Genomic DNA, 11,779 nt, shown 5'->3' on the forward strand with positions numbered 1-11,779 from the left:
CATGTGTGAATACATAGACAAAACAGAGTGTCCCTAGTATGCCTCTACTTGACTAGCTCGTTAATCAAAGATGGTTATGTTTCCTGACCATAGACATGTGTTGTCATTTGATGAACGGGATCACATCATTAGAGAATGATGTGATGGACAAGACCCATCCGTTAGCTTAGCATTAATGATCGTTTGTTTTATTGCTATTGCTTTCATCATGACTTATACATGTTCCTCTGACTATGAGATTATGCAACTCCCGAATACCGGAGGAACACCTTGTGTGCTATCAAACGTCACAACATAACTGGATGATCATAAAGATGCTCTACAGGTGTCTCCGATGGTGTTCGTTGAGTTGGCATATACCGAGATTAGGATTTGTCACTCCGTGTATCGGAGAGGTATCTCTGGGCCCTCTCGGTAATGCTCATCACTATAAGCCTTGCAAGCAATGTGACTAATGAGTTAGTTGCGGAATGATGCATTACGGAACGAGTAAAGAGACTTGTCGGTAACGAGATTGAACTAGGTATGATGATACCGACGATCGAATCTCGGGCAAGTAACATACGGATGACAAAGGGAACAACGTATGTTGTTATGCGGTTTGACCGATAAAGATCTTCGTAGAATATGTAGGAACCAATATGAGCATCTAGGTTCCGCTATTGGTTATTGACCGGAGATGTGTCTCGGTCATGTCTACATAGTTCTCGAACCCGTAGGGTCCGCACGCTTAACGTTCGATGACGATTTGTATTATGAGTTATGTGATTTGATGTACCGAAGTTTGTTCGGAGTCCCGAATGAGATCACAGACATGACGAGGAGTCTCGAAATGGTCGAGACATAAAGATTGTTATATTGAAAGGTTATGTTTGGACACCGGAATAGTTTCGAAAAGGTTCGGACATTTTCTGGAGTACCGGGGGGTTACCGGAACCCCCCGGGGGGTTAATGGGCCTTCATGGGCCCTTGAGGAGAGAGGAGGCAGGCGGCCAGGTGGAGGCGCGCACCCCGAAGTCCAAACCGAATTGGACTAGGGTTGTGGGGCGACCCCCCTTTCCTTCTCCTCCTTCTCTTTCCCCCTTCTCCTTCTTGGAGTAGGAAAGGGGGGGGGGCGAATCCTACTTGGACCGGGAGTCCAAGTAGGACTCCCATCCTTGCCGCGCCGCACCTTGGCCGGCCTCCTCCTCCCCCCTCCTTTATATACGTTAGATGGGGGGCATCCCAAAGACACACAAGTTTCTCTTAGCCGTGTGCAGTGCCCCCCTCCACAGTTACACACCTCGGTCATATCGTCGTAGTGCTCAGGCGAAGCCCTGCGCCGGTAATTTCATCATCACCGTCGCCACGCCGTCGTGCTGACAGAACTCTCCCTCGGCCTCAACTGGATCAAGAGTTTGAAGGACGTCACCGAGCTGAACGTGTGCTGATCGCGGAGGTGCCGTACGTTCGGTACTTGGATCGGTTGGATCGCGAAGACGTTCGACTACATCAACCGCGTTACTAAACGCTTCCAATTTCGGTCTACGAGGATACGTGGACACACTCTCCCCGCTTGTTGCTATGCTTCTCCTAAATAGATCTTGCGTGATCGTAGGCAAATTTTTTGAAATACTGCGTTCGCCAACAAAAAAAGGAGTACAATTTTTTATACTGGATTAATTTGTTTTAATACTTGATCATTCTTACTATGCTTCGACATGATTTCTTTGCGAAGAAAATATTTCAGTTAATATTAAAAGATTATTTCGAATCAGTTTATACATCCTCTTCGATGCTTCATTAACTAATCATTAATGCTTCCTACGCTTCACACACATGCTTCGTAATAATGAAAACTAGAAAAAAAACTTATAGCTTCTCTTCCTAGTATCATGCTTCCATGAACGTATTCCCTTCCTATTTTCTACATCCCTCCCATGATTCACACAGACTATGTGCATAATGGAAAAAGATGCATCCTACACAAACTGACATCATTCACATGTTTGTCACCATCGTTGACAACCTGAGGATTGCCGAACAGCCGAAGTGAACAAGCTGCAGCACTTCTTGCTCTTTTTTTGTGTGGGAATGCATCATTTCTTGCTGCTTCCGAACTACTGCCAGGCCACGAACTATCTTGAGGAGCTGAAGCAGGATGGCGATCTGGATTGAGGAAACTACCATGGAAGCAGGAAACAACGTCAAATCAATCTCATGGGTGGCTATGCATTTTTTCTTGATCTGCACAGAAGGATGGAGGCAGGAAGCAACGTTTACAGGAGGAAGAAAGGGAACGCCTGGAGAGAGAATAGGAGCTAATAGTGGAGGGCGTGAGATGCGGGAGAAGCTACGTACGAAGGACTCAATTTTAGCGAACTGAAAAGGCTAATCTAGTGCGGGTCCTCAGGAGCATATCCGAGGGCCATCGACTAGTCTGATATGATGCAAAGCATCAGACGTCTGATGTCTAGTGCTGCCCTTTATGAAAAGATACGATAAAAGTGGTAGTAGGAGTAGGTTTTTGATTACCAGTTTTTTAAGGCTTTTTGATCACCAGTTAATAGTGGTAGTTGCGGTAGTTTTTTCTTTTCTTTTTGCTAAATACTCATGTTTTTTCATATCTGTTGGAGGTGCTGTAGGAAGGGGATCACACTTTTTTGACCACCTTCGCCCCCGATGCCACCTTCTCCTGTTGGCCTCATCCCACAGCTCAGCAGCAGCCCAGCCCCTCCTCCGTCTCCATTTCTTTTGTCCCTCTCTCTCTCTCTCTCGGTGTTAAAACGCGGCCGCCGTACGCGCATTGCCTCCTTCCTTCCGAGCAGTCGCTGGCTTGCTTCGATTCTTCTCCTTCTCTCCTCTTGCCGGGGCGTTCTTGGAGGGGGGCTGTAGCTAGCCTAGCAGTGTACTTGGAGCTGCTGCCGGTGGAGGTCTGCAATGGGGAGGAGCGGCCATGCCTGCTCCGTTCTTGGGTCGCTGCTGCTGCTGCTCCTGCTGCTGGGCCCGGCCGCTGCGCAGAAGGGCTCGACCTGGAAGACGCTGAGTGGTATACAAGCTGCACTTGCCTCTTGTTTATTTGCTTAGTCCGTGCGTCTGCGATCTGATTCTGATCTGGGTTGACTTTTTCTGCGATTCTTAGTTCATAAGCTCGCATCTTGCTTGCGATTTCTGATTCGGCTTCGATATATGGGTTGGATCTTAAGGATTAAGACGGGGCGAGTGCCCGGTCTTGCTCAACCTTCTGCTGTTTCTTCAAGAACATGGCCTTGCTGAAAGTTTCAAGGCTCGAGATTTCTGATTGGAAGCTTGGGGGCCGGCCATGATGCCTCCTTTTAAATTATTTGCATATAATATGAAATTTTGGCACAGCCATCGGCGGTAGCCTCTTCTGCCGAATGCCATTTGGTTAGGATACGACAGCAACATCTTTGTGACTAATTCAGATGACGTAGTCAACGCTTCTTACCGCGTGAATGTTCATCGACTGTTCTTGGGTTAGGTTAGATCACTAGCTGCTGGCGTTTACTGTTCATCGACTGCTTATGGAGCAGGGGATTGTTTGCCCAGTTCGGTGGATGTCAATTTCAAGGAGTGATTTCCTTCTTCATGCATCAATTACAGTGGTCGATCATTTAATTGGCCATGCATGTAAAATACAGTAGATTTATACCACTACCCTGGTAGTTTTTTACGGAGTTTCTGCTGTGGCAATACATTTATGAAGTATTAGTTGGACAAAAAGTTACATCTATGAAGCTATGATCCATCCATTGTTCCTCCTGGCTGTTCTCAAGCCTAACACTCACCTCTTGTTTCAGGCGATGCTCCAGCAGTCATAGCTAAGGGTGGTTTCTCGGGCCTATTTCCCGACTCCAGTGACCCTGCTTATTCGTTTGCTGCCAGCAATCAGGATTCAGCCCAGTGGTGCGATGTTCGGTTAACCAAGGATGGCGTTGGCATCTGCCTTCCAGACATAAAAATGGATAACTGCACAACCATATCCGATCTTTTCCCAAAGGGAAAGAAGACCTACCTTGTCAACGGTGTGTCCACGACGGGGTGGTTCTCTGTGGACTATAACAGCATTGACCTGACCAATGTAACTTGTAAGTGCAAATGCAGCTTGCAGTTCTAATGTTTTGAGCATCTTCATTGCATCTTTCTCTTGCTTGATTAGCATTGTTGCCTTTGCTTGTCTAACCCAAACTTACTATTTGTTACAGTGCTGCGAGCAATCTTGTCTCGTACTAATAGGTTTGATGGAAGCTTCACGCTAGTTCAAGTTGAAGTTGCACTGTCGCAATATAAGGCCCCTGCTTGGTTGAATGTTCAGGTACATCAAACTTTGATTACTTTCAGTGCACTACAATTGAAGTGATCTTCTCTTATAGTCTGTCTTGTTTGTGCAAAACTCAGCATGACAGTTTCTACAGCCAGTTTAATCTGAGCATGAGAAGCTATATCCTGTCTATGTCAAAGCAATACACGGTTGACTACATCTCATCCCCTGAAGTGAGTTTCCTCAAAAGTCTAGTTGGAAGAGTTGGCAGGAAGACAAAGCTTGTGCTCCGTTTTCTTGATGAAGGCCTTGTCGAGCCATCTACAAATCAGACATATGGCTCAATACTGAAAAATCTATCATCCATCAAGACTTTTGCTTCTGGAATACTTGTTCCCAAACACTATATCTGGCCTGTTACGGCAGATAATTATCTGCAACCCTCTACTTCAGTCGTGGATGATGCTCATAAGGCAGGCTTAGAAATTTATGCTGCTGATTTTGCCAACGACTTTGCACTCAGCTACAACTACAGCTATGATCCGTTAGCAGAATATCTTGGCTTCATCGACAATGGTGCCTTCTGTGTTGATGGTCTCTTGACTGATTTCCCTATCACTCCCTTAGAGGCCATCGGTGAGTCCACATTATATGATTTCTTCACAATGCTATAAATGTTCCTTCAAGAAACTCACACACCCAAGCGGCCACTTTGTCAGGACAATCTTTCATCTTTTATTGACTCTGTTCTAATCATGAAATAATCCACTTTCGACTTTTGGTATTCGTATATTTGAACAAGTTGGAATATTAATTTGGATCATGGCTTGTCTGATCTTGACTATTGATTTGTTCTATGTTTTGTTGCTGCAGGCTGCTTTAGTAACCTGAACAACACCAAGGCAGATCATGGTATGCCTGCTTCCTTTCTTTATCCATTCTTAACTCTGCAACTCCTCAATTTAGTACTGTTATTGATCTCCAGACTTCACATTTACATTGCAGGGGCACCTCTAGTTATCTCCCACAATGGTGCTAGTGGTGACTACCCTGACTGCACTGACCTAGCTTATCAAAAGGCAGTTCAAGACGGTGCAGATGTCATTGACTGTGATGTTCAAGTGACAAAAGATGGCATACCAATATGCATGAGTTCCATTGACCTAATGGATGTCACTACTGTTGCATCCTCACAATTTGCTTCTCAAGCGGGTGTCATAAGCGACATTAAGGCTGTTGCTGGAGTCTATACCTTCAACCTCACTTGGGAGGATATTGCAAACAACCTGAAGCGTAAGTCAGTCTGAACTCTTTATTAGTAAATCTGATTGCTGTATTTTTCTCTCTTGAGAAAACGCAAGTGGCAAGAGCCTTGCGCATCATTTCATTGCAAGGGAGGCTGGGAATAGGGAGGGAAACTGAGAAATGAAAAAACACAACACATGCAAAATTAGTGGACATCCCAGGACTTTGGTAATAGTCGTATTCCTTTGCAGATAAGAAACAGTTTACTAGACATAAGTTATGTGTGTAATTCAGTTTCCTTCCATTAACTGAAAATAATAGTAAGTTATGCACGATCATGCCATGCCATGCCATTTCATTGTTGTACAAAAAAAATCAAACGTCTGGTGAACAATTGATTGTCCATCTATGGAGTTACTTGCACTCGTCTATCACTTACTCGAATACTGACATTTCCGTGTTCACAGCTATGATATCGAACCCATTTGGCCAGATTAGCCTATCAAGAAATCCCAGAAACAGGAACGCAGGAAAATTCATGAGATTATCAGACTTTTTGGCTTTTGCAAAAGGAAAAAAATTGTCAGGAATCATGATTACTGTGGAGGTAAGCATGCATTTAAATATGCTGCAAACCCATAATTGAGTGATGTACTCTTCCCATTTCCTGCATCTCTTGTTGAGTCGGCTAGCAAAAAGATGGTTGTTAGTTGAAAAAAATGATACTAATACTGAGCGATTGATTGGATTTTTTGCAGCATGCTTCATTCATGGCAGAGAAACTTGGGTTTGGTGTGGTAGATGCAGTGATCAAAGCTGTTGATGACTCTGGTTACAGCAAACAGAGCGCCCAGAAAGTGATGATCCAGTCAACAAACAGCTCAACTCTGGTGAAGTTCAAGCAGCTGGCCAAGTATAACCTTGTGTACAAGATCGACGAAGTCGTGAAAGACGCGGCACCTTCCTCCCTCGCAGACATCAAAAAGTTTGCGGACGCTGCTTCTGTCAGCATCAAGTCCGTTTACCCAGAGTCGAGCAATTTCCTGATAAACCAGACGAATCCTCTCGTCAAGTCCCTGCAGTCTGCTGGCCTTCCAGTCTATGTGTATCTGCTCATGAACGAGTTCTTTTCTCAACCGTATGACTTCTTCTCAGACGCCACGTCACAGATCAACGCCCTTGTGCACAAAGGGGGAGAAGGAGGCGGAGTGGATGGACTCATCACCGATTTCCCGGGGACGGCTCACAGATACAAATGTGCGTGCTCTTGTTGCCTTTGTAACCAACATTTTTCATCCAGTTCACCATGTAGAAGTAGTAGTATCATGTAGTGAACCCACCCAACCCAATGAAGAATTCTTCTTGTGTTTGCGCAGTGAACTCGTGCAGGAACATGGGGGACAAGACGCCCTACTACATGCTGCCTCCCCAGCGCGGCGGCCTGGTTGGGGTGATACAGGATAAAGCAGCATTGCCACCAGCAATGGCCCCAGAGCCGGTGTTGACTGTCTCCGACGTGGCGGAGCCGCCCCTTCCTCCGGTGAGCAACACCACAGCTCCAGCGCCCTCCCACGCCCCCGTCGAGGTCTCCGTCTCGATCCCGATCACTGCGGCGGTGCTAGTGCTATGCGCTTCTCTGCTTATCTGAGGACCACTAGTCATTCTTTTTTTGGCCACCCGTTCTATTCTATTATGTAGCGAGCGATTCATTTTTCCTTTTGCTTTGGGTCTCATTTGGGGTGGTGGATGTTGAGGTTAAATGATGATTCATGCCTGGATGGTGGCACTTACTTATGTCCCTAGTTAAAACAACATTCTGGTAAATACGTACTCCTACTCTATGATGGTTAAAGAGGAGAAGTGACGCATTCAGCTCCCAAGAGTCTAGAGTTGCGGTCCCGGACCAGATTTTGATGTGGGAACTCAGAGAGAGTACCAGATCGGACGGCCGTCCGATTGACATCTGACGGCGGGATGCTCTTATTGCGCTCATGGCCGCCGGTTGCTTGTGTGGCCACGGCCACAGCCGGTTTGGTTTGTCTCCAATGATCCAATCTCGAATGTCGTCAGCCTCTACGCCCACGGCCGTGGCGGTGGCGCGGCCGGCGGGGAGGTACGCCGTGTACGTCGCGGCCGTGCCGCTGAGGGCCCCTCAGGGTCCGGCCCAGGCCATGATGTCTTCGGCCTACTCGTTGTGTCTGTGGGACCTTCAGCACTTCATGGTGCTCCTCCGGCCCGACCCTGCCCGAACCCCAACCCGAGCCCAGGTGAGGGAAGGAAATCCTTCCGTCCTTTTCGGCTCGGCAAGATGTTCAGAGGGCGTTTGGCTTGGCTGGCTTGCAGGAGCAGGAGTCGTTGGTGTTCGATTTCCAGCCTCGCCACCCGGAGGATGCTCTCGCCGCCTTCTCCGTGCTCTCGCGGAGCAAAATACCGGGTAGCTAAGCCGCCGGCGCCGGTCTCTCTGCCTGCTTGCTTGGAATTTTCTTTTTCTTTGTCAGGAAGAAACGGAAGCAGAATTCTGTAGTGATTCATCTTGTCTGCGACGACGGGCGGACAGGGGTGGTTCGGAGGAGAAGGCTGCGGAGGATCCCTGACAGGAGGAGCTGGTTCGTCGGCCTCAGCGACGGCGACGCCGCCGACGCCGCCGAGAGGTTCAGCGAGCGGTGGCCTACCGACCTGGTCGTCGGGAACCACGACTGCCGTGACTACACCAACGGTTGGCAGGCACAATTGCCACTTTACTTACTTACACAACATTGCCATCTCTTCTTTTCATCATCTCAACCTTTCCTCTCTCTCTCTCTCTCTGTGTGCATGATCTCCTTCGCAAGGGCTGGTGGAGGTCTTGACAGGACAAAAACGTGTCCTCGACGCGCTGAGATCAGCAGGTCGCCAATGAGGCCGCGCCATCGTGGGGTGGGCCGGACTACTTTCTTCTACCTTTCCTTCTTTCTGTTGCACTAGCGTTGTTTACTGAACCTTGCTCCAGACACGTCTCAAAATATTCGTGATGTACTAATTTTTATGTATACATATGCGTAAATGGTGCCATATGGTTGCAAGAGACAGGCTTGGATGATTAGGTTAGGTTGATTCACTCTTCTGTTGCTTGTCCGACGGAGTTCATCATGTTTCTTGTGTTACTGTTTTCCAGAGATAAGTTGCAATTTCTTTAAGGAGAAATAAGTTGCCGTTTCACTTTGCACATGGTTGATATATCAGGATTCCGACTGCTCTCGCCCATCTGTGAATTCTTCTAATCCTAGACCAAGAAAACATACTGCCTGCAACTACTTTTTTTGGAAATGGAGGTATACCCCCGGCCACTGCATCATGATGATACAGCTCGCAAACGGAGCAAAACTGCCTGCAACTACTAATGAAACGCATCAGCCTTCTCGGACAAAGGTGTGGCATAAATAAGAAATGCACTTTGAGGAATTCCTCGGCTGGAGCTTGAAGCAAAAGTAGAAAAACTAATCAATGTAACCAGGTGCTGGTTGCTGAGTATCTGGTAATTTGCTGTCGGTAGTTCTTTTACACATACTAGTTTGCTATCAGTAGTAATTGAAGCAAAATGTTTACTAACAAAATGGAGAAAGGAATATCCAGTAGCACTTGGATTATATTATATGGCTTCAGCAAACAAACACAAATTTCTCCTGGATTCTGTTTACGAAATGAGGGAGAGGGACCCCTTGACTGAGAGACGTTTTTGCAGTTTAAATTAAACTGATTTAAACTGCAAATACGGCTTACATTTAGAAACACAGGGTGTAATTTCTTATATTTTTCTCCATTACAAGTGGCAACTATACACAGTACATCACCCACGACAATGAAAGCTCAAGCTTTTTGTGCATCTCCCTGCTGACCCTAACACCCAATGCCTTCCAAACAACGGCAAGTTAGTGTCTCATGACATGATGACAAGTGCCATCGTTGGCTAGCCACCCTTGGGCTCTGGCCCCACCTTCAATTTCAAGAAACAAATCGCACCGAAATGCTTATTGGCGTTTGCCGACTAGTTTGGACATGATGACAGAGACAAAAGGAATGTTTCTGGGGGTTGACTACCCCCATTCTTCTTTCTCTGAAGTCTGACAACAGGAGGCTTATCGAGATCTCGTCAAATCGGAGGTCACAAGTCACCAACCTAACAAGACAAGGTAATCTTCCGTGACATCTCATCCGTGATGGATGGTTCTGGTGGATGGTGCCCTACGGCCCCTACCTACACTCAGGATGGAGATGGACATTATCAACAAGTTATAGTAGCATTTAGCAACTCAAGCCCTGCCCAGGCAATCAATTAGCTCTCTGCCTGCAGCAGTGGAGGCAGACCCAGTGTTTAATTAGCTGGCCACCAAAATACCAAAACCTAATCTGCACCATGCTTTCACTTTTGTCTGTAGCCAGCTGCAAAATTCCAACATCTTCTCTGTGGGTCCTAATCTTTCAGCTGCACAATCTAATTAAGCTAACGCTACTTTGACCTGTACTTGAATATAGATTGATCATGGTGTGCAAAAATGGTAGTGGTTGCACAACAGATCATTTGGTTTGAAGGTGAAAGGGTACATCAAGACCATGTTGAAATGAATTTGTTATTTGTGCAATATTAATTGACCCTAGCATTTTATTACTTAAAAGGTTTAAGCATACACCTGGCTTCTACATAACTGAGATGCACGTAGCCATAACAAAGTTCAAGTCCCAAAAAATAAAAGAAAGGCGGAATACAAGTAATCATGTGAAGACTGTATAACACCTAAGATGTAGGAGAGCCAATCCAAAGATCATGCTGCCATCCATGTCAGGTAAAAGTTTAAGCGCAGTTGGGTAGGCAGTTCACGTTGTTATTTCTGTGATAATGATGAAACAATACAACATCTTTTCATCGATTGCTCTCTCGCTAAGTTTCTTTGACGTACGATTCATATAGCCTTTAACATAAGCCCTCCAGTTAGCATCGACATGTTATTTGGGACATGACTTACTGAAGTGGAACCAGTTACCGCGGGATGTATTCGGATAGGAATATGTGCACTTCTTTGGGCCATATGAATTGCAGGAATGATATGATCTTTAACAGACATAATCTTTTGAACTTCTTGCAGGTTATCTACAGAGCGTCCACTTGGATCCGTACGTGGTCGTTACTCACTCATAGAGACTTCAGGGCGCTTTTGGTTATTGGGTGCAACCGATGGGAGACGGTAGCACGGGCTATCTACAACCCGTTTGGATGACGGTCCACTCATAGGATAGATGTTTAGTCGTCTTGCCCTGTTCATTGCCGATTGTGGCTTTGTTTATTTATTTTTCTTTTTATACACCTTCTGTGAGCTGTACTGCACTGTGGACCTTGGTTTGGTAAACTTTTAATAAAATGGCCGCATGCATCGTTCTATGCAAAGGCCGGGGGTCTTTCCTCCTTTTCAAAAAAAAAACATGTCGGGTAAAAGTATCCCTCGTCGTAGCCTTCAAGCGTCTACACACCACTGTACTCGATTCTCCACATGTTGTAGAGACGACCATAAACAGAGCATACCGGTGCATCCGTGGATAACCTGCAGAAGAGAAGAACTTTTATCGTTAAAAACCTTACCATCTCTACATAGCCAATGCAACCAGATCACGACAAGCTCTCTCATGCTAAGAAGGATTCTAAACTTGTTGTTGATCTCATGTAACCAGTTGTCAAAAATATTAGCAACACTACGTGAAGGATACAAGTCAGAAGTTACTTGGATGACTAACCATATAAAACAAGTCAATTTGCATGGGAAGAACAAGTGTTTTATGGTCTCGTCATGATGACAAAAAACACATCGCACATTTCCATGCCTATTCCTTTTAATAAAATTATCTTTGGTAAGAATGACTCTCCGTGATTCCAGTTTGTTTTGTATAAATGATTTTCATATCTCCTCTTTTTTTTAGAAAAGAAGGATGACCCCCGGCCTCTGCATCTGGGCGATGCATACAGCCACTTTATTAATTATTCTCACAAGACCTTACAAAATAATACAACAGTAAAACTAAAGCCGCCGTCTAAGCAACTCTATCCAGTTGATGAAGGGGCGCAGATAGCCTGGACCTAATACCAAACAGACATCGCAGCCAAACCTAACATCTAAGACCTGAGGTCCCATCCAGGACGCCTGCCGGGCATAGGTCTCACCGGTCCGGCGTGCACTCAGAGGCCGCCGCCGCCAACTGCCACCGCTCCATCTTCAGAATTGTACTTATGCATCAACCTTGCTCGGT

At 46.0% G+C, this 11,779-nt stretch overlaps 1 protein-coding gene across 1 annotated transcript; it reads left to right on the plus strand.

The window, feature by feature from the left end:
- The first annotated feature begins 2,670 nt into the window (after positions 1–2,670).
- On the plus strand, positions 2,671–8,711 carry LOC123144656 (glycerophosphodiester phosphodiesterase GDPDL3). Its single transcript, XM_044563858.1, has 12 exons — positions 2,671–3,028; positions 3,801–4,088; positions 4,206–4,315; positions 4,399–4,897; positions 5,135–5,173; positions 5,267–5,554; positions 5,974–6,113; positions 6,265–6,763; positions 6,883–7,046; positions 7,720–7,940; positions 8,005–8,222; positions 8,338–8,711. Exons 1-12 carry the CDS (start codon positions 2,920–2,922, stop codon positions 8,403–8,405), a joined length of 2,643 nt encoding a protein of 880 aa, XP_044419793.1. The 5' UTR covers positions 2,671–2,919; the 3' UTR covers positions 8,406–8,711.
- The last annotated feature ends 3,068 nt before the right edge of the window (positions 8,712–11,779 follow it).

This window comes from Triticum aestivum, chromosome 6D (genome assembly GCF_018294505.1).
Source record: "Triticum aestivum cultivar Chinese Spring chromosome 6D, IWGSC CS RefSeq v2.1, whole genome shotgun sequence".
Classification (NCBI taxonomy): domain Eukaryota; kingdom Viridiplantae; phylum Streptophyta; class Magnoliopsida; order Poales; family Poaceae; genus Triticum; species Triticum aestivum.